General features: G+C 50.8%; 1 protein-coding gene across 1 annotated transcript in view; it reads left to right on the forward strand.

The window, feature by feature from the left end:
* The window catches only part of TTC7A (tetratricopeptide repeat domain 7A), a 108495-nt gene that overhangs the window by 651 nt on the left and 84713 nt on the right, over positions 1-23131 (forward strand). The window contains exons 2-3 of the mRNA XM_054728502.1: positions 7895-8058; positions 13613-13781. Coding sequence (XP_054584477.1) covers positions 7895-8058; positions 13613-13781 — 333 coding nt within the window. The remainder of the gene's footprint in view (positions 1-7894; positions 8059-13612; positions 13782-23131) is intronic.

Raw genomic sequence — 23131 nt, forward strand, 5'->3', positions numbered from 1 at the left:
GGGGGGGGGGATGAAGTGTGAAAGAGGCCTGGTTAGCCTCAGTTTCCTCGTTTGTAGCCGGGCTCGGGACCCTTCGAGCCCTGGCAGCTCGTGGCTTTAGCAGCAGGGCTGGTGTGGCCGGCTGGGCGCCTGGGTGGGAAAGTACCCTGATGTGGCAGTGGGGAAACCCCGCCCCCGTCTCCAACCTCAAATCCTGCCCCTGGTGCCTTCAGCTCAGCCTGGAGAGCGCTCTCTGAGCCCTGTCTGTGAGCACTTCAGAGCACAGTGGGAGGAAGTAAATAAACACAGTTATAAAGGGTTTTAAACACTGCCTTGTGGAAGGGAAGGAATGATAATAATAGTAATAGTAATAGCTAACACTTACCTAGCACTCACTGTGTGCCAGACACCGTCCTCCTGAGCACTTTAATCGACTCATGAATTCCTCCCAACAACCCCAAGAAACAGGTGCTCTCGTTTGCCCCACTTACAGATAAGGATGCTGAGGCACAGGGAAGTAACTTGATCATCCAGTTGATAAGTGGTGGAATCGGGATTTAAACCCAGGTTTCTGAGCACATCCTTTTCATCACTTGTATTCTTACCTCTCAAAGATGTGTAGCACCAAATCCCAGCCTGAAGAGCTGCCAAAATGGGCAGGGAGGCAGGGAGGTGGTCAGAGGGCGATTGCGCATTCGATGGTGGGGCTCAGGAAGTAGCAGAATATGTACGGACCTCTGACAGTGGAAAGGGCAGAATGTGTCTGTCCAATGAGGGAGGAGGATAGAAGGGGGGGCTAGGTCACAGGGACGGACAGTCAGGTTGAACCTTTGAGGTAGTTCTGAGTGTGGCAGGGCCAGAGCTGGTGCATATATGGGAGAAGCTGGTGAGCCCCCCCTTTTTAGGGCAGAATAAATTACAGGTTCCCCTCTATCCCCTGTATGGGTGATGTAGAGTAAGTCTGGCGAGGGTGGGAAATGGAAAGTGACCCACACAGAAGGCATTGGGGTCTTCTCAGAGGTATGGGAATGTGAGTCAGGTTGGCACTGCGGAGAACACTGGGACAAAGACAGGAACCAGGCCTACTTCAGTCCATACTGGGCTGTATTTCCTAAGCTATTCTTTAGAGGTCTCAAGACATTGAATGTTTATTCATTAGTATCCCAGAAAGAGTTTAGAGAGCCACACAAGTTAAGAAATTAGACCTAATGGATTAAATATCGTTAAACAGACGTTTAAACTGCAGGACTTATAAGGGCCTTTAATATGCTCACCTGCATGTGATGTTAAAGCCAAGGTTAGAGTATAAGTACCACATTTCTCATACTTCCCTTGCTATATTCTATGAAGCATTATTGGGAAACACTGGTATGACAGTTTTATAAATGGTATGGTATAAAGTGCTTTCTCTATTTTTTCCCCTTTTTTTTTTTTTTGTTAATCCTCGAGGATATTTTTCCCATCAATTTTTAGACAGAGTGGAAGGGAGAGGGAGAGACAGAGAGAGATAGAAACATTGATGTAAGAGAGGCACATCAATTGGTTGTCTCCCGCACACACCCAGACCAGGGCCAGGGATCGCGCCTGCAGCTGAGATAAGTACCCTTGACTGGAATGGAACCTGGGACCCTTCAGTGCACGGGCTGATGCCTTATCCAGGGAGCCAAACCAGTGAGGACTCTATATTTTTTTTCAATTTTTGTAAACAACCCTGTGGGGGGAGGACAGAAATCATTGTCCCCATTACATTTTTGTTTTCAATATTTTATTTCAGAGAGGAAGGGAGAGAGAGAGAAACATCAATGATAAGAGAGAATCTTTGATCAGCTGCCTCCTGCATGCCCCCTACCAGGGATCGAGCCCAAAATCCAGACATGTGCCCTGACCGGGAATCAAACATACTGGTAGGTCGATGCTCAACCACTGAGCCATACCAGCAGGGCTATTGTCCCCGTTTTAAATACCAGGACACCAAGACTCAGAGAAGTCCCATGATGTGTATGTGGCAGAGCCCGTACCCAGGCCTGAGCCCCTGCAGCCAAGTCTAATAACAGAGTGGGGCATATGGAGCCTGGCCTGGCTTCACTGTGGGAACTGACCAGCACGAGGGAGACTGAAGGATGCTGGGAGGTCTCTCCTGTCAAGTTTGGGGTTTGGGTCAGTCAGTGATTTTTTCCCCACTGTTAAATCCAGACACACTATCCCAAAATGCACGCTTGCGCATGAGCAAGGAAAACAGGTGACTCCCAAAGCCCATGCGTGGAGCTTTTTATTGGATTGTCTGCTATCTTGGTTCTCCCTCCATGAGGTTCTTTTTTTTTTTTTTCTTTCCTTAGAAAAGCCCTTTTTCTTTCTTTTCCTTTTTGTTTGTTTGTTTGTATTGTTTTGTTTTGTTTTGTTAATCCTCACCCCAGGATATTTTCTCCATTGATTTTCACAGAGAGTGGAAGGGAGAATGAGAGAGAGAAACATTAACCTAGGTACATGCCCGTGACTGGAATCGAACCCAAGACCCTTCTGTCCATGGGCTGATGCTCTATACACTGAGCCAAACTGGCGAGGGCTCCATGGGGTTCTTGATCACTTGAGGGACTGAGAGACTATTTTCTGTGGGGGGGGTGGTGTTGGAACTGACCCCGCCCCTTCTCCCGCAATTCAGGAGGGAGTTCCTTAAAGTCCCACCTGGCCTGTTGGACTCTGACAGTCAGTGACTGGAAGCGATAACAGTTACATAACTTGGGAGAGGGGAAGAAGGTACTGAGGGGGAGCCAAACGCCAGCTGAAACCCATTTTACAGGCTGAGGCCCTGAGGCCCTGCCGCATCTGTGGGGTTTCCCTCAGAAGCTAAAAATCCCAAAGCATGGATTTCACTGCAGAGAGCCGGAGGGGAGGGCCCCGCTGAGGGGGCTTCTTGCTGGTCTGGTGGGAGTGAAGGACTAGGAGAAGCTCCCTCAGAAGGGTCCCTACCCCCTTTTCCCGTCTGGGGAGGCCGCTCCCCGCCACCCACCCAGGGGGAAGGTGGTTGTACTCCTTTTTGTACATTTACTTTCAAACTCACATCCGGTTTAGAGTTGATCAAGGATGGAACAAACCTCTGTGGTGGGGTTTGTTCGTGTAAAAACAAAGAGCCTGTCCAAGTGGTTAAAGAGTGTTTCTTCAGATGAAGTTCGAAGGGGTGTTTGAGGCAGGTGGCCTCTCGCCAGTGTCAGCCTCTTCCTTCCCTCTCAACGCTGGGAAGGTCCCCACCCTCTGCGGCCCTGCGAGGTGAGCAGCTGTGGAGACCGCGGCGTCCCCATGTGACCTAGCAAGGAGGGGCCTGGCCTGAACGCCAGGTTTGGTGGCTGAACCCAGGTTTCCAGACAGGGAATAGGCAGGTTGTGGAGAGGGGAGCACTGTCCTGCAAATGTGGGTGCGGGGAGGAGGCAGGTGTCCTTGAAGGGGGTCTCTGTGACCTGGCACCCTGGAGAGGCCTGGAGAGGATGGGAGCAGAGAGGAAGCTAGCTGCCAGAGTCCTTCACAACAGGGTGGGTGGGCAGTCAGGGTGGCCACTAGGTGGTGGCCTCATTTGAGTCTCTGTCAAGGGCAGGGGGCTGGGCTGGGCTGCCAGAATCAGCACCCAGGCTCCCTGAGTCTGTCTCATTCTGTCAAGAAGGGGATGCCCCCAGCAGGGGAGAAGCTGGACCTCTTTACCCAAACCGTGTAGGGAGTAGATTTTGGACAATCCGACGATAAAAAGCAATTTGTTCTACCTTCAGAGAAGGACAGGAAAGCCTCTATCCACCTGGATTCTCGTTTAACAACTGAAAAATCTAGAACTTTTAATTTTAAAATATCCTTCAGTTCCACAGACTGGCCAGTTGAGAATAATAGGATGGAAAGAAAGGGGGGGAAGGAAGAGAAAGAATGGTGCAGGGAGAAGAAGTGAGCAAGAAAGAAAGGAAATTTCCAACACCTACTGAGTGTCTGCTGAACAAAACAGAATGAGTGGGGGTGAAGAGGAGGGGAAATGGCTCTGGAGAAGGAGCCGAAGTGTTAATTTGTAAAAATAGTCTGAAACTCGTATGTATATGACAGTGAGAATAATTCTTATCCCTGCCCTTGGAATTAGTATTAGTTTCTTTTTTAAAAAATTATTTTATTGATTTTAGAGAGAGAGAAAGGGAGAGGGAGAGAGAGAAACATCGATCAGTTTGCCTCCAGCACGCACCCATTCGGGGATCGACTTGACCACATGGGCACGTGCCTGACAGGTAATGGAACCAGTAACCTTTCGGTGCACGCGATGATGCTCCCGCCAACTGAGCCACGGGCCAGGGCACTGTTCGTTTTTAACCTATTGTGTGCAGCTCTTAGACTGTTGTTTATTTCTAAAGTATCCGAAGCTTTGATCTGCATGGGATGCAAGGGAGACAGATTACTCTTTGGCTGTGCTATTTTATTGTTATGGGCTGTGGCCATAATACTATTGCATATTTTTATTTTCATCTATAAAATGGGAATAATATCTACCTTTTAGGGCCATGCTGATTAAATGATACTTTATAATAAAGTACCTGGTACTCAGTAGGCCTTCAACAAATATTCGTCTCCCTTACTCATTAGAAGGTGAAGGGATTGGCTAAAGAACATATATGCAGAGCCCATGCACACAGACAATAGTGATGTGAGGGCCAAGGAGGGGAAGCCGGGGGCTGGGTGGAGGTGGGCAAAGGGGGGGCGGAATGTGGGACATCTGCAATAGTGTCAACCATAAAACATGTACATTTTTTTTAAAAGGCGCTCTTGTGGTTTAGAGCAGTGCTTCTCAAATGATCTGTGAGGACCAGTTTTATGATTTTAAATTCCCAATCTGATGTGCTCTGATACTTTCATAAGATGCACAACGTTCACCCTCCAATTTTTTTATCATTCAATTCAACAGATTCAAAATCATTCTGTCACGTTCTTGTCAACCTTTGTGAACGTGTACTCTAAATTCCTGCACTTACCTCCAGGGACTGGGTCAAACACTCCCAGACCTACCTGTTCTAGTCCGGGGACCATACTTTGAGCAACAAGTGTTCAGAGGACACTCCCATAATTTTGAGGAGCGGTGTGTGCCCTGGGGAGTATTTCAAGATTGAGGGTTGCCTGGAAGGAAGCTGGTTTCTCCAGGCCTGAAAGGAACCGAGCCAGTGAACCGTGGAGAGCTCTGGGCTGGGCAGTGGGGTGGCAGAGGCGGGGCCAGGTGGCTGGATGGCTCTGCTGCTGCGCAGGTGGGGAGCTAGCTGTTGCAGAGCTGAGTGCTTGTGCTCTCCCTGGAGGAGGGCGGGGACCAGCCCAGGAGGCGGAGCTGGGGAGGGGCAGTTCCCTGCAAGGAACAGGTTCCTAACCCCACTCCTGGTTTTACAAAGGCAAAACAGGTGAGGGAGAGCAGTTTGCCTGGAGGTGCACCTTTCAGGCACCCACTGCTAAGCATCCCACCACTCCTTCTGGCCAAGATTTGGAAATGACGCTCTAACCACTGAGAAAAACTGGCTAGGGCTGGATTCTGCTTTCTTATCAATTTATTTTGGAATTCATTCCTCCGTAATAGCACATACTGAGCTTCCTCATTCCTTTTTATAGCAGCGTGGTGTCCCTTTTTATGGGTGTACCATGCTTTAATTAGCCTCCTGTTGATGGACATACAGGTTTCCTCTAATTTTCTGCTATTACAAATTATGCTACAGGAATGACCTTATATGTAGGTTACTTTACACAGTTGCAAGGACATCTGTGGGAGCAGAATTGCTGAGTCAGTGGCAATGTACAAAAATAATTTTGATATATGTTGCTAAATTGCCCTTTATAGAGATCCTACCAACTTCTATTCTACCAGTGATGGATGATAGTTTCAACCAGGTACTTGTCTGGCTATTTCCTCCAAATCTTAATTTGAGAAATCAAGAGGTAGGTATAGCAAAGGATCCACTAAAAGGCTATGGCGTCTGTAGAGGGGACTGTGACTGTCCTTTGGACCACTGGTGGTCCGTGAGGTCCGAAAGGTTGGGGACCGCTGCTTTGGACTCTGGGCTTTTGGGATGTTCTCTGCATGGAATCTCCCTTATAGATGGAAAATCTTCTTCAGAGGCATGCAGTTTGGAACCAGTGGCTTTGTTTTGTTATTCTTTTTCATTAAAAAACTAGAGGCCTGATGCAGAAGATTCGTGCAAGAATAGGCCTTCCTTCCCCTGGCTGCCGGCACCGCCTTCGCTCCGGCTGGAGCCGCCTTTTGCCTCTCGCTTTGTTGTGTCAATTTGCATATTCCCTCCTTATTGGCTGTGGGCACCGCCATCTTTGTTGTGGGGTTATGGTCAATTTGCATATTCTGTGTTTTTGTGAGTTTTTTTTAGATAGGATATGTTTTTATTGATTTCAGAGAGAGGAAGGGAAAGGGAGAGAGAGAGATAGAAACATCAATGATGAGAGAGAATCATGGATCGGCTGCCTCCTGCATGCCCCCTTTTGGGGATCAAGCCTGCAAACTGGGCATGTGCCCTGACCAGGAATCGAACCAAGACCTCCTGGTTCATGGGTTGACACTCAAGCCGTGAGCCCCACTGGCCAGGCTGGAGCCAGTGGCTTTGAGTTATGACTAAACTGAGGTGGTCCTAAGAGTGAGGAATTAGTGGTATCCCCAGGTAGGTCTGACAATGCCTTTGTGGCAGGAGAAAGAGCTCTGTGAAGAGATGGGACCAAACACACATTCCTGGAGACATTTTTGATTGAGATGTAGCTCCCTGAGGCTTGTGGCTGCCTCCTGGGGTGGTGGTGAGGGTCCAATTCACTCTGCAGCTACTTGCTGGGCACCTAGATGAGTAGTGGGCCTGATCCTCACCCACTTGAAGGGGAAGGACAATGAGCCAGTCACATCAAGTACTACCTCCCAAGCCATCATGAAAGCACACTTGACCTCTGGCCCTGCTCACTGAAGCCCCAAATTCTACTCCCACCCGAGTCACTTTTGCTGTAGGTAGCAGGAATATGGTGGTCACTAGATTGGAATTTTCTTTTTTTTTTTTTTTAAACTATATTTTACTGATTTTTTACAGAGAGGAAGGGAGAGGGATAGAGAGTTAGAAACATCAATCAGCTGCCTCCTGCACACCCCCTACTGGGGATGTGCCCGCAACCAAGGTACATGCCCTTGACTGGAATCCAACCTGGGACCTTTAAGTCCGCAGGTTGACGCTCTATCTACTGAGCCAAACCGGTTAGGGCTAGATTGGAATTTTCAATGTGGTGGGGGAGGCAGCAAATTACACCAAGCAGTTTAAATTCACCTGCCCGGCGGTGAGGTCTGCAGATAAGCTGGCATATGTGAGAGAACCCCAGAAAGTGCTGATACTAAACCTGTTCAAGGATTTGCCTTGCTGACAAGCAAATCTGCTTCCTACCTCAACTCTTCACTTGGTTGCTAGGTTCTCCTGGGGTCATGTTAAATAAAATGGAGAAAACCAAATGTGGTTCTATGGAAATTAGGAGCACGTGAAAATGCATTATTACACTGTCTCATATCATTTTCTTCTCTGGTCATTTGGGGACATTCCTTCTTGGTCTAAGAACTTACTACCCACAATGGGTCATAGGTGTGACTTTGTGCCTCATTTTCAATTCTGAAGTTCTGGTAATTTGTCTTGAATCCTGGAAACTGCCTCCCCAACTACTAAACTATAGAAAATAAACCCAAAGGGGCGATTTATGCTGCTACAGTGGTAGAATGCCTGCTGGGGTGTGTGTGTTTAAGGCTCTTTAAGTTTATGGAAACAGTGCCTTAATTGATTTTCTCGGACCTGGGAAATTTATGTGCTGGGATGGGGTGGTTGGGTCGCTACAGGGACAAGTCCCAGTCTCCACATGTGCCATGCTCAGGAAGCACTGCCCTGTTTTTCAGATGACTTTGGAAAATTGCTCCTGGCTGAGTCCCTCCTGGAGCAGTGTTTGAAGGAGAACAATGCCAAGATAAAAGACTTCATCCCTTTGCTGGAGAAGAATGAGCCAAAGATGAATGAAGCCAAAAACTATTTGAGTAGTATCCTCAACCATGGGAAGCTGTCGGTAAGTTGTCAGCCCTCCGAGTCTGGGACCACCTTTCCTCTCCTGCCTCCTATCTGCTCTCAACCTCACTGAGTTATTCCATCACCTGGGCAGCATGTGTCCCTTAGGGTTGGCCTTGTGCTATTCAGTACAGTAGCCACTTGCCACATATACACTTGAAATGTGGCTAATCCTAATTGAGATGTGCTATAAGTGTAAAACATACACAGGAGTTTGAAGACTTAGTACAAAACAAAGAATGTAAAAGATCATTAATACTTTACATTGATTACATGTTCAGATGATAGAATGAATTGAGTTGAACGAAATCATTAAAATTAATTTGACCCTTTCTAATGTGTCTAGAACATTTTATTAGAAAATTTAAGTTACACCATATGGCTTAAATTTAATTTCTATTGGACAGTGCTTGGTTGACCTAGTATGTGCCTGGTCCTGTGTGCTCTGTGGGGGTCTCAGGGAAATAGTGAGCCCAAGATCTAGTTGGAAACAGGCAAACATGCAGAGCTGCCTAGCGACGGAAGAGCTCAACAACAGGGCAAGCCAGTTTAAGGCCAAGTGCATTTATTGAGCACCTACTGTATGCAAGACACCGAGGGAAATATAGTCACAGCTTTCTCTAGACCTTTACTACTCAAAGCATGGTCTACCCACCTGTAGATTGGGCATGATCTGGAAGCTGGTTGTAAGTGCAAAATCTGAATCAGAATCTGCATTTAAGAAGCTCTCTGGGTGATTATTGCACATTAACATTTGAGACTGTTCTAGATTACAGAGTATCCTGAGCTATAGTAAAGGTATTAATATGTCATTAGAGACCCAAAGAAGATAAAATTTTTCTAGAAATGTTCTAAAGTAATGTATTTATTAATCTAAGCATTTGATTACAACCTACTATGTGCAAGGCATTGTGTTATGTACTTTGAGGGCAATAAAGATGAGTTCAACATGGACTCTGTCCTCCAGGAGGTTGCAGGTCTACTGGGAAGATAATTCCTATCAGCACACTGTCCAGGGTGGACTCTGGCACAAGCCACAGGCATGTGTACATGTGCAGGCAAGTCCGAGGGGAACCGTCCTGGGGGTGAGGTAGGCGTCAACTCGGAGATGGTAATACTACTAGAATTGGACCTGGGGAGGGCTGGGCCTTGAAGTGGGAGGGAGATGGATATACAGAGCTAGGACGGAGCGACAGAGCATTCCAAGCTAAGGAAGCAGTGTGTAATCTAAGGGTTCCTCTTATAAGAGTTTCATTAAAATATGTCAGTTAGGAAGAGTAAAAGGGAATGGTGGGTAATTAGTTTATAAAAGTACAGTGGGTCCAGAGAATGGGGACTGGAACACCACACCAAGAAGCACCCGGCTTTTTCTGTAAGGAGTGCAGGGCGAGTGTACTGGAAGTTTAAGGTTACCGCCTTTAGACTCATTGCTGTGATGGGATTGTTGAGGCTCTGGGAGATTTTGTATTGGATTAAAATAGCTGCTTGACCCTGAGCATGTCCCCTGACCTCTTGGGCCCTCCACTTCCCCTTCTACCAATCAAAAGGGTTGGACACGATTGGTGAGTCCCAAGCTCTTCCCACTAAGACCTCTTTTAATTTTTTTCTTTCCAGTAGACACCATTAAATATGTAAAAATTGCTTTAAAAATAAATATGACTTTGGCTTCTTGTAAAAAATTCACTACATAAACCAGTAGTTTGAATAATAAATAAAAGTCCTTGTTTGCCACCCCTCAAAACCCTACCCCATTCCCATCCCAATAGTTGAGCACTGGTCATCATTGGTCGTGTGTCCCACACTCCTTTCTCTGTGTGTTTACAAACACGCGTACACACATATAAAGCTTTCTTTTCTTATTTTTTTTAAAATATATATTTTATTGATTTATTACAGTGAGGAAGAGAGAGGGATAGAGAGTTAGAAACATCGATGAGAGAGAAACATTGACCAGCTGCCTCTTGCACACCCCCTACTGGGGATGTGCCCGCAACCAAGGTACATGCCCTTGACCGGAATCGAACCTGGGACCTTTCAGTCCGCAGGCCAACGCTCTATCCACTGAGCCAAACCGGTTTCGGCAAGCTTTCTTTTCTTATTAGAGTCACAGGCTACATATGTGAAAAGTTGCTCTTTTGCACTGAGAACTTTCACTTGGAGCTTTCTCCATGCCAATGCCTCTTTCTATGTATTGGCCTAATAGTATACACTTGTATTGTTGTGGAAAACTGTTTTGTTTATTTTATACTAGAGGCCCGGTACACGGAATTCGTGCACTGGTGGGGGACATGGCCTGCGGGGATTGGCCCACTGTGGGAGCGCCGCTCATCCCAGTCAGCCAAGCGGTGCACACTGACCACCAGGGGGAAGCTTCTGCGTTGAGCGTCTGCCCTGGTGGTCAGTGCATATCATAGCGACTGATCGACTGGTTGTTCTGGTCATTCTGCCGTTCAGTTGCTGGGCTTTTATTATATAGGATTGCAAATTTTACCATGCTTTATTCATCAAAGACATACAGAGTCACTGATAACACAGAAATTCCCTGTTATCCAGGCCAAAGCCAAAAAATTAACATTGATCAGGCAAAATTAAATATTAAAAGTAGTTTATGGGGTTCTCTATCTTACCCAAAGGCTGGAGTATGGCTGAGGAGGGGGTGATTTTTCCTGGCAGCAGATGAAATCCCAGGTGGATTCCTGTTTAGTAACTGTGATGCGACGAGGAGAGTGGAGAGGCGGGTCCTGGGGCATCTCCTCAAGGTAGTTTGAAACCTACTCTCGGTGACTTGTAAGATCCTTCCCAGCTCAGTTCTGTGGAGGTCAGTGAAAACAACCATTTGTCATAACTTGTTATCCACTGAGCGCCAGGCATTGCGCCATCACCTGGGTGTCTCTTATGACCCTCTCAGTGGCATTTCCTAGTATCCCCATTTTCCAGGTGAAGAAACTGAGACCCAAGAGAGGTTAGTCACTTAGCCAAGGACCATGGAGGCAGCTCTAGGACTTACACACAGGCCTGTTTGTCTGCACCTCTCAAGTCCTCATGCTCTTTGCTACTTCTCAGTGCTGTGTCCCTACGTCCTGGAATGGAAATAAAATAATGACAGAGAGACTCGTATTAATGTTAGTGATGATGGTGACACATTGGCTTTTACAGTCCCATTTTGCCTCCGTGAAGCATTTCCTCATCTCTCCTCTCCTTTTACAGTCCCATTTTGCCTCCGTGAAGCATTTCCTCATCTCTCCTCTCCTCTCAATGAGAAGGGAAGAACATGTGGTCGTTCTTCCCTTCTCATTGACAGAGACAATGAGGCACAAAGACTAGGTGACAGGCCTGCTCCACAGCAGAGGGACTATTCCCCAGACTGAGCGACTTCCTGCATAGCCTCCTTCCACTGGGCCCGGGCTCTGTGGTTCCCTGACTATTGGGTTGACAGGCCAACAACATTTCAAATTCAAATGCATGGGTCCCACAGAGTGTAGCCAACTTTCAAATCTGCCAAATCTGGACATTAAAAAAATAACAGCAAAACTGTACCATTTTCTATTACCATCATAACACGTAAAGGCAAGACAAATATGCTTTCAGAATTAAGGGCAGCTTTTTAAATAATATAAATTCAGCTTTATGAAACGTTCATCACATGGTCCTTAATTTGTCCCCAGCGAGGTGGAATCTCTGTTGTAAACTGTCATTGGTCCACCAGGAACCATCTAGCGCCACCCTATCATCACGCTCTGAAACTTGTCCTTCGGAACTTAGCTACCCTCATCCCCATTTACAGCAGAACAGGATAATAATAATAATTACTCATGCCCTGTATTTATCATGCTTCTTTCTAAGGAAAAGTTCAAAGCTCTTTTCTGGACTTTGCCCTATGAATGCTCTTGGCACTGCTGTGATGGGAGGTGAGGAGTAGGTGTTAGGATCTGGCCCTCATGATGGGAAAACGGGGCCGAGCAAGGAGGAAACATGCCTGTGGCTTGAGACCAGTGCAGAGAATAGCAGAGATGTTGCCCCTCTTGGAGGAACTGTGGGCTGCATGCCCCTGGGGATGTGTAATGTATGCCCCTGGCCCAGGGAGGGGGTGGCCTACTGGGGAGACCAGCAAGTGCCCTTGAAAAATTCAGCCTTTGAGAGTTAATCTATAGTCAGTGGGTCAGGCTTGCAGGAGCTGACTGGGCCCATTTGGTAGAGGCATTGTGGGAATTCAGCAGAAGGGAGCTCCCTGGTAGTCAGAGAGGCTTCTAGGAGGAGGTGGGCCTGAGCAAGACCCCAAAGGATGGAGGAGGGGCTGGACAGTTTGAGGGAAGGGGAGACTGTTCCAGATAGGGGGCCTGTGTGAGCAAAGGCAAAGGTAGAATGTGTATTTACAAAAACCAAAAAGATTATGAGGAAGGAGAATTTGGCTGTGCCATGCTCCATTCTCTTAGTTGGCTTCTGAGAGGGCAGTAGATGGTGGGGAGTGGTGGAAGCTTCCCTTGCGCTCTGTCACTGTGCCCTAGAGTCAGTCACTGTGCCCTAGAGTCTGATAGCCCCGCAGGGAGTCAGGGGCAGCTCCTTGCTGCAGAGACAGGCTGGGTTGTTGGGAACCGGTGCTACTTCTCCAGGGAGCTCTGTGGACAGAATCGATGCTGCGTGGTGGGACAGTGCCTGCAGCCTGGCCAAAGGGGTGGTGGGCCTGCTGAGCATAGAAATGAAGACATCAGACTGGAGTAGGGAGCCCCAAAGTGGGAGATCTTGAAGCCAGACCGGCCCACGTGAAAGGCCATAATTCTGGGGCAGAGCCAACCAGACCTCCTCGAGGCCTGAGAGTCCTTGTATGGGATGCAGACTTGGGCATAAGCAGCACTTGGAAAAGTAAAGCAGAGAGAACGGGTTTGAATTCAGGCACTTGATTGGCCACTTTTATTACCTGTTTCTGATAAGATGGGACAGTGGCTTGTCAGGCCTTCACTCTCCTCCTCCCTTCTGTCCCACACTGCTGATGTCGCCTTCTTCCCCACAAAGGTCCGCTGTGGTATGGGGGCTTCCGCTTGAGGCCTGTCACCTGCATGGTTCTCTCCAAGGCCTTCCACCTAATTGTATATTTGTGTATATTTATGCACCCCCACCCCAAATTATATCAGGCCCCACAAAACGGCTGGGTCCCGGGCTCCTCACTTGCATTAAGAACAAGTGTCTGAACTCTTGAGTGCCAGCCTTTGCCGCAGCCTCTGGGGGCGGCAGGAGAGAGAAGGCGGCCCAGTCTGCAGGCTGCCTGCAGTGGAGGAGGGTGCATACAACACACATGTAAGACAGTCAGGGACTCCTAAGAGAATTTCAATATGAATGTCAAGAATTTCAATAAGTAGGCCATGGACTGCAGGTGTGGAGAGAAGGGAGCCCAGAGCATGTGCTCGAAGGCCAGGAAAGGCTTCCTGCGGGAGGTCTCTGAGCAGGGTCTTAGGCAGATTGTCACGGCTCCAGTGAGAGGGTGTTCATCCTTCCTGTTGGGGTGGGTGAGGCAGGGACTTTGGGCCAGGAGCCTGCTAATGTGGTCCTTGTCCTTTCAGCCAAGGTACATGTGTGAGGCCATGCTGATCCTGGGCAAGCTGCATTACGTGGAGGGCTCCTACCGGGATGCCATCAGCATGTATGCGCGGGCCGGGATCGATGACATGTCCATGGAGAACAAGCCCCTGTATCAGATGCGGCTGCTGGCGGAGGCCTTTGTCATCAAAGGTAAGTGTGGGCACCGCTGGGGCTCCCCACCCATGCCATGCTCGTTACACTCAGGTTCCCTTGTGCCAGGAGCAGGCGGTAGCTGTAGGGCAGCAGATGCTGGGTTGAGGGTGAGCCTGCCAGGCTGATGTCCAAGATACGTCACCTCTGGGTAGCGCCCGGGCCCCGACCAGCTAGGTGGACACCAGTAATAACTGGGCATGCTGGCTGACGGCAGGCACCAGGCTGAATGTCAGGAGACTCAGGTTCTCACCCAGGCTCTGTCGACAACTAGCTACCCACTGTGTGCCTTTGCGCAAATCACCTCGTCACCTTTCATGGCCGCAGCTGACTGATTTGTAAGACAGGGCGGTAATACCTGCCCTCACAGGGTTACCATGACCAAGAGGAATTAGTTGTGTAACCAGGTTGAGAAAGGCTTAAAAATGTGCCATCCTGTTGTCAGGCTGGTGCTGGTGGCTGACAAAGGACTACAAATCGGGTGCTTAATGGTACAGAGCAGCCTGTCACTGCTCAGGTATTTGTTGGGCACCTGGCGTGAGTGGCTCAGGGCGGGGAGGTGGTGGCAGGACCCAGTGATGGGCAGGTCAGAACCAGTTCCTAGGGTGAGGGGTGCTCTGGTGGAGACCCCAGCACACAGGGTCAGTGATGTAGGAATTTTATGATATAGGGGGCTGGGAATGGCCCATCTGGGGTAATAGTGCCATTGAACTGGACCCTGAAGGTGTTTCATGTTAGTAGAAGCCCTCCCACAACCCCCCCCACCCCCAAACTTTGTGCTTCAGGCTCCTTCTTCCTGGGATCCAGAAGCGCTGGGATCACAGAGCCTGAGGCGTGGCCCTCTGCCCAGGAATCTTGAACGTTTGATCATCTCCCTATTTCAGCACCAACCAATCCCCAGAGAAAAGTCTAGAAACGTATGTGGCCCTGTGGGGATTTGGTGTCCGGCATTGGCAGACTAAATGTTACCCTCTTTCCAACATAGAGAGGGACGTTCTCTCCATCTTACATATGGGGAAACTGAGGCACAGAAAAGCTCTGTACCTTGTTCAGAGTTACCCAGAGATTTGAGGTGGAGCCAGGACAGGAACCTCCACTCTCTGACGTCGGCCTTGGACTATGAGTCCCCACCCCCATTCCTCTGTCTCCCTTGGATCCTGGGGAATTGGCTGTGATGTCTGTGCAGGGCATAGCCTCCTGGTCCCTGGCTGATGGGGCTTCCTGATGGCTGCCGTCCACTGCTGGGGCCCGGACCCCTTTCCCCATTGAGAGACTGTTCACGCCATCCCAGGAAATCTGCCGAGAATGTCACCCTGGACAGACCCCGCACCAGCCTGCGGAGGGCAGGTGCCCCTCTGGGGCGGTCCAGTCTGTGGGCTCTTCTCCCTTTGCTCTCTCGTCCCCTTCTCTGGGCCCCTGGCACAGGCCAGTCTTGGGGGTGATCTTCATTTGGCACTTGGGTCCTTCGGGCCTCTTGGAAACCACTTCTGCCACAGACTTCCCGAACCTAACGCTTTCCTTGGGGGTCCTTTCCAGCACTTTTTTTCCTGTAGAACTGGCTCGGTGCCTACTGCTCCCTGTCTCCTGCTCTCTACTCTTTCCAGCACGCCTCCAGCTTCTTGGTGGTCAGAGGTCCTGCAGGGGAGGTAAGGAACCGGGCACCAAGGCGTGGACTGCTCGGTCGTGGGCTGTGCCAGCTCCCCGCCCCTCACTGACTGCACGTGGCCTCCCACTTGCCTGCATCCTCTCTGCCTGTCCTCCCTGTCCTGTTGCGGTGACTGCGCCTGCTGCTTGGCATGCTGAGGTTCACCTGACCCTGCGTGTGCTTGATTGAGACCATGCACGTGGCCTCCAGAGTATGCATGATGTTGATTTCCCTAGGTTTGGGGGGCACCCAGTGGGTTTCCCCATGCACAGAGTAGGGGATGGGGATGGCTGGTCATTGGTCCTGACTCCATGTATGAGCAAGAGGGTGTTTTCTTCAGTTCGGGCTGCCAAAACAAAATACTATAGACTGGTGGCTTAAACAACAGTAATTTATTTCTCACAGTTCTGGAGGCTGGGAAGTTCAAGATCAAGGAGCCAGCAGGGTTGGTATCTGTCTCCTTGGGTTGCAGGTGGGCCACCTTCTCACTATGCCTTTCCACCATGTGTGCGCCTAGAGCGATCCCTCTCCCTCTTCTTATAAAGCCTCTAATCCCATCACTAGGTCCTCACCCTCATGACCAAATCTAACCCTAATCACCTCCCAAAGGTACCATCACCTTCACCTCATCTCTAAGAGGGGAGGTAGTTGTTGTGCCCACTCTGTGGATGAAGAAACTGAAGGATGCCCGGTCACGCAGCCGGTACGCAGCGGAGCTCGGATTGGCGGCCACGTGGTTGTCTCCCCAGCTTTTGTGTCCTGCCTGTGAGAGAGGAGCCCACCAGAGGGTGATGGGGAGCAGTTACAGTTACCGCCGAGATGGGTTCGAGCAGACAAGGAGGGTGCAGGAGGTGCAGGAGCCCAGAGAAGGAGGTTCCTGGCACTGACTGCAGAGCCGGGCGGTGGGGACAGCCAGGAGGGCGATGCCTTTGGATACCATCATTCTGTCCCTGAGGGGAGCCCTAACTGGACCTTGTGGGAATAGGGACTTGAGCCTCTCCCGGCCTCCTTCAGCCCTGGGGAGGAGCTATGGCCCCCAGTAGAGCCCTGCACCCCTGTCCTGGGGTCTGCTTAGTGCAGAAGCAGCCCAAGGCCATGGTGCCAGTGGACGAGTTGCCCAGAAAATTTGCTTTTATATGTCAGCATCAGTCACTTTGGCTCAGAATGGGGAGCCTGCCCCACTCGTACCCTCTTCCCCCAGCCCTACAATGGCCCCATTGTGACTTCTTCCAAACCCTTGCCCTCTGCCCAAGCATGTCAGACCAGGGGACGGCCCTGGGAAAGGAAATGTTCCCAGTCCATTCCAGGTTCAGATGGTAGGTGGTGCAGCCCACCACCACTTTGGTTTGTGTGTGTTTGTGTGTGGGCAGCTTCCATTTACTTTGTATTTAAAAACAATCCTATATAATAAAACCCTAATAAGCAAATTGACCGAACAGCGGAATGACCAGTCGCTATGACGCGCACTGACCACCAGGGGGCAGATGCTCAACACAGGAGCTGCCCCTGGTGGTCAGTGCGCTCCCACAGGGGGAGCGCGGCTCAGCTAGAAGCCGGGCTCATGCCTGCCAGCTTAGTCCCGCTCCCTGCAGACATCCCCCAAGGGGTCCTGGACAGCAAGAGGGAGCAGGCCGGGCCGGTGGACTGCCCCTCCCCACAGTGCATGAATGTCGTGCACTGGGCCTCTAGTCTAGAATAATTTGGTTTTGAGGCTCTTCTCAGAAGGTCGCCCACTCTCATAAAGCCCTTGGCAGACCCCTGCTCCTTTGTGCACTCAGTGCTGTCAGCCTGCCTCTCCACTGAACTTAGAGCCCCTCGAGGACAGGTGGTGGCACCCCCAGTGTCCTCCCTCTTCTCCCTTCCCGAAGCCCCACACTCCGGCCAAATGAGGTCTGCTCCCCGTGTACAGCATGCTAGACAAAGTCTCTTCCTTCACCTCTTCTTGGGCCACTGTCCTCGCACACGGATAGCCCTCACATTCCCTCAGACACAGTGTGCTCGGGGCCTCCTCCACCAGGAGGCTCCCCTTGGTTGTTCAGCTACAGCATTCTCTCCCTCTTTCAACCTCCCCAGTTACAGGGCTGTCAGTATGTTCCTCCTGCCAGGGGCCTGGCCTCTCATAGTTATTGCCCCTCAACGCCCCCAGCCCAGCTCTCACAGGGGCAAGAAGTTGGTTGAGCAAGTGCCTACCAGGCGTACCGAGAAGAAAGGTTAAGGTCCCTTCCCTCGAGGGAGGCAGGCAGGTGAGCAAAGCCTGCAGCTGGTGTGCCCTGGCTCTAGGAAACAGCTGCTCAGGGGGAGGAGCTAAGCCTGCAGAGGCAGAACTGGTGAGTCATGAGCTACCTGGTGCCACTCTTTCCTGCCCGGTCTCTGCACCACAGGCCATGGGGTACGTGGAGTCTGCTGTTGGAAACACCAGGACACGGAAACACCCCCGAGGTGGCCGGTCTGTAGCTTATTACCAGGGGCTGCTAGGGCGGGACAGTGGACCTGCTGCCTGGCTGTGGTGCTGTGGCCATGTGGCGGCCCCCATTCCCATTCAGTGGGGACCTCTCAGGCCTTGACACCCAAGAGGGGCATTTGTGAAATCCCCCTGGGGCGGCAGCTCCTCAGCAGCCCACTTCCAAACGGGCTGTCACACCTGGGATAGCCTTTTGAGTTGAGTGGTCTGAGGCCGCATTTGCCAGGTTTGGGGTCTGTCTGCCTCTGCCTCCCTAGAACTCCCTAATTATAAGCCTGTGGGCATTTGGCATTAGATCACCTTCGTGGATGAGAAACTAGAGCCTAAGACTGTGTTGATCCAGGGTCCTTACATCTAGATCCACGCCTAGAAGTGTGTCTCTTAGCAAGCAGACCCCAGGCTCCTCTCAGCACCCCCAGCCCTCAGTTCAGTGGGTAAGCCATGGGCGAGGCTGGGGTACACACGCCCCTTGCCCCCAAGCGGCATCTGGTCGTCTAGCAGCGTGTGAGAGCCACGGCAGGGGAGCCTGGTGACGTCCTGGGAGGTCGGGCCTTTCCCAGGCCCGGCCCTCGGTCCTCACAGGGGCTGGTCTTCCTGACTCCTCCGCACTACCTTCAGCAGGAGCAGAGAATGTCCAGCCCTGAGGATCTGACTTGACCCTCGGCCACCTTGAATTGTTGTCCGCAGGGAAGAGGGGTCCTTAGCAAAGCTGTGTCATTCAGGGGATGCCAGAAGTAAAGCTTGCCCCCTCTTGTGGGGCCCTACTCTGAGCCCAAAAAAGTATCCACCATAGGCTTATATTCTGGAATGTTCCACCAGATGCCCTGAAGTTCCAGCGTCCATAGCCCAAGGTCTCGTCTCAAGACAAAATAGGCTGAATTTTAACTGCTGTTGCTATGTATCTCGAATTCCAGTTTCTTAGCTGGAAGGCGTCAAAATTCTCACTCATTCCCGTACCTGACCTCTACTCAGCCAGTCCTGTACTTCAGGAATTGTCCTCTCTGACATCACACTTGTGGGATCAGTTTCCTTATAGCCAGACTGACGGTTATAATGACAAAAATGCAACTCCCAACTATCTGGAAAAGCAACAACCAAAAGGGGGAGAGACAAGAAATGTATAGGCTCGTGTCACTATTAAGTTGTTGGGATGGGTGGCATCAGGCATAGCTGGATCCAGAAGCTCCGTGTGTTGAGGTCTTTTTTCAGCATCTCCAGGTTTGCATGGTCCTGCAACACGGCTCTCACAGCCCGAGAAAGAGTGCCTCGGGGTCGCTCCCATCGACCTGGCTGGGTCCCACTGCCCACTGGGACCGGTGACACAGTGACCAGCACCCAGGTTGCTGGGTTGGTGCAGGGGTGGGATTTCCCCACCTGGATCTTGTGGACTGAGCTGGAGGGATGGCTCCCTCTAGGAAAATCAAGGTGCTGTTACCAAAGTCGGTGAAAGGTTCAGAGGGCAGAGCCTCCGAGCTGAGGCAGCACTGACTCACCTCAGGTTACACCAGTAGTCACCGGGTCGGAATTTGACTTGGCTCTCTCTGGCGTTCGGGCTCGTCCAATGAGTACTGGTTTGATTGGACCGCTGTGTTCCAGAGGGGGAAGCGAGAGAGACCCAGCTAGTGTGGAGCCTTCCCAGGGAGGAACCACCTGCAGAGGCGTGAGAGCAATGCCTTCCAGGTAGAGTCCAAAGGGAAATGGAGGCAACTTGTTTAAAGGTGGGTGGGGTGTAATCACACCTTCTTGGAGCTAAGAGGGGTGCACGTCGGAGGGAGTGGGAAATACGGCGGCATTGACGGCCCGGCAGAAAGGTGCAGGTGTCTCTCTATGCTGGTGTTCTAGAACTTGGCCCAGGTAGCCCCACCAGGACTGGAGTGGCCTACCTGTTGGTCAGCGCTGTGTCTGGTCTGTCTGGAGCCAGAGGGGTCTGGACCCCAAACTCTAGGACAAGGGCTCTGTGAATCCAGGGTGACACGCTGCCCTCTTTTCTGCTGGTCCAAGCCCCAAGGGGTATTCCCAGCTTTGATGGACATGCGGGATGCTTCAGATCCTGTACTTTTGACATCTCAAACCTTTCCCGGTTCATCCCCCAAAAGCCCCAGTGCCCTTGTCCACCTCCCAGAGGCCTGTTCCGTGGTGAAAGGCTTCCTTCTCTCCTCACGCCTTCCTGTGCCGCTTCCATCTCTGGCACCAACTCGGTGTGGTAGGGATGTGGGGAATGACCCCCTGCCCTGAGTGTAATTTGGGGCTGGCTGTGGCCCCACACATGAGATGCAGGCCCCTTGAAAACCAATGTGCCCTGTGTTTCAGCCTAGCCAACCCCTCTCGCTCACAGCCCTGCATCAGGGAGGCTGCATTCCATGCTTTGGGCAGGCTTGGCTGTGGAGAAAAATGGCCCCATTCACCCAAAATACTGCAGTGAGATGCTAAATCGTGAAGGTGCTGTGGTCACCATAGTTACAGTGTTCTTATGAGTTTCACTTGTCCTGGCAGCGTGCTGCACCTCCCTCCCACAGCCCATTAGCTACCCAGGAAGGATCTAGGGAGCGTCATAAGGTCAAGTTTAATTATGCTAAGAGGGCTGTGCCCTCTAAGCTGCGACTTGTTTGCTGGCTTTGCCAGCAGGTCAGTCCGACGCTTAACCCTATAACCACTCCCTACAATTTGCAAATTCTCTTCTCACCCCGCAAGATTTATTTCTGTTCTCTTTTAGTCAATACATCCCCAGCCATTCTGCTCTCACCTGGGATTTTGTGGCTTATTAAAACTTTTAAAGAGAAAAGAAAGAGCACCAGGCGTCCCCTAGGGCAGAATATGGTGACATATTTGATTCTGGTTTTGTTTTTTTTAGTCCTGGAATGGCAGGAATTAGCTGTTTATTTTGGTTTCCTTCTCAGAGGGGGTGTGGGCTGTTTGCCCTGCGGGGAGGGAGGTCAGCACTTTTGGTTCTGCAGCCCTGGCCCCAGAGTGCGGTCCATGGAGTGGGAGCCTGGCCTCCCTCCCGGGTGGAGAGGCATGAGCAGGCCGCTGTTGGGGCATCTCGTAAGGAGGCGGGTGTGTGAACTGTGTGTACACTAAGCCTTCATAGAGTGTCTTTCTGGGCTGCAGGTCAACACGGCAGACAGGCTCCCAGGAGGGGACACCCTGGGGCTGGAGGGGGGAAGTCGATGTGCTTGCCCCCCACCTTCTGCTGGCAGCCCTTTCCTCATTGTGGGAGGCCAAACCGGAGGGTAGTCGGTGGGGGTGTGGAGTGTGAGCAGGGCTTTGAGGGGTGCATTTGAGAAACCAGCTTCAACTCTAGGGTAGACAGCCGTCACTAACTCAGCCGTCAGCTATACCTGGGCTGGCCAGCAGCCTGCGATTTGGAACCTCTGACTAACTTGAGGGTAAGGAAAGACACGTGGAGTCTGGGCCGAGCGAGCAGACAGAATTGAAGCCAGAGTCCTGGATCTAGTCTGAGCTCTGCCACTTCTAGCTGAGTGGTGGTGGAAGGAATCTCTTCGCCCCGAGTTTGATTGGTCCTGTGTCGTTCCAGGGAAGAGCTAACCCCTACCTGAGAGGTCATTGTGAGCATCACTGGAAAAGGTTTTCTGGCAGCACAGGTGCTGCTCCTTATAATGCCATCTACTCTAATTTTCACAGCGCCCTAGGAGGTAGGCATTGCTAATATGTAATCCCATTTTGTGTTTGGGGAAACTTGGATCTCTGTAAACATTTTGAGATCTATCCTGCCATTGTTTTCCAGTTTTTTACTATTGGTTTATATGTGTGTGTTTTTAAACAAAAATAAGTGTATAAATCATATTTTTAATATATTTTTATTGATTTCAGAGAGGAAGGGAGAAAGGTAGAAACATCAAGGATGAGAATAATCGACCAGCTGCCTCCTGCACAACCCCCTACTGGGAGTTGAGCCCGCAACCTGGGCATGTGCCCTGACCGGGAACCGAACCGTGACCTCCTGGTTCATGGGTCGATGCTTAATCACTGAGCCACACCAGCCAGACATATTTTTTAAAGTTAATATTTTTTATGAAACAGTTTCCAGTACACATCGACATCACTACTTAAAGTGGCTGTTATAGCAAGCATTTCAGTGTAAGGATCTTTTATAGCGGAGCAAACTTATTCCATTATTGATCCTGAGGTTAAATCTCATTTTTTTGTCCACCGATGGACACCTTTTGGCTGTTATGAATAATGCTGCTATGAATATGGGTGTGCAAATGTCTCTTCTGGACCTTCCTTTCAGTTTTGGGGGTATAAATACCCAGAAGTGGAGTTGCCAAGTCATACAGTAATTCCATTTTTAATTTTTTGAGGAACTGCAGGTCTGTTTTTCCTCAGCGGCCGAACCATTTTACATTCCCACAGTTGCCCACTTTTGTGTGTGATTTATGAGGGTTCTTCCCTACCTGGCCTTGAGGCTTCCTCCCTAAGCAGTGGCTTGCATTTCTTCCTCTCCCCACCCCAGCCCAGGAGTCCCACACTCGGCTTCGCCCTCTGTGGGTGCCCTGTGCTGCTGGATCTGCTGGGTGGGCGGGAGGGAGGGGGTCCGCCCGTGTGGAAAGTTCCGCGGCAGAGGAAGCATTGTGCTCTCCACCTCTGCAGCCGGCCCGGGCCCAGGGTGGGGCTTCTTGGAAGGGCAGCTGTCTGGGATGTGATGAGTCATCCCAGGCTGGAGAGGCTGCCACCAGCCTGGTTGCTGAGCCCAGGGCTGTACCAGGATCAGCTGCATCCAAACCGAAAGTTAACGAAGAAAGCAAGCGCTCCTCTCCACCAGGGCCCGCCCTTGGCTGGGAGAGCTGGGTGTTTTCACAGAGAGGCCCTCTGCCAGTGGGAATCGGGAGGCAGTGCCTGGCACCTCCGGCCCTGGCTTCCTATCTGATTGACAAGCCTACGTTACAACCCCCGGGATCCTCCCAGGGCCTGGTGGCGCTGGAGCAGCCCACCTCCATCTGGATCTGGTGTTGGGAGTCCGGCCACTTGGGCAGAAGCGCTCAAAGGCGGAGGGCGAAGGGGAACCCACGAGCTGGAGTCCCCAGCACATTTTTTCTATCAGATGTTTGTGGGCAGGAAAATGGACCTTTTTATGAATCAAAGAGCAAATAGAAGGTAAAGAAGCCTCTTTTTATGGGCGAAACGGGGACCCTGGTTGGGAAAAGCCGTTGCCAGCTCCAGGAAGCTTCTGTCCCCTGCATGTTGGAAATTATTTCCCAGAGACCTCCTCACTGACCGTGCCCC

Source organism: Eptesicus fuscus, chromosome 16 (assembly GCF_027574615.1).
Source record: "Eptesicus fuscus isolate TK198812 chromosome 16, DD_ASM_mEF_20220401, whole genome shotgun sequence".
Classification (NCBI taxonomy): Eukaryota; Metazoa; Chordata; class Mammalia; order Chiroptera; family Vespertilionidae; genus Eptesicus; species Eptesicus fuscus.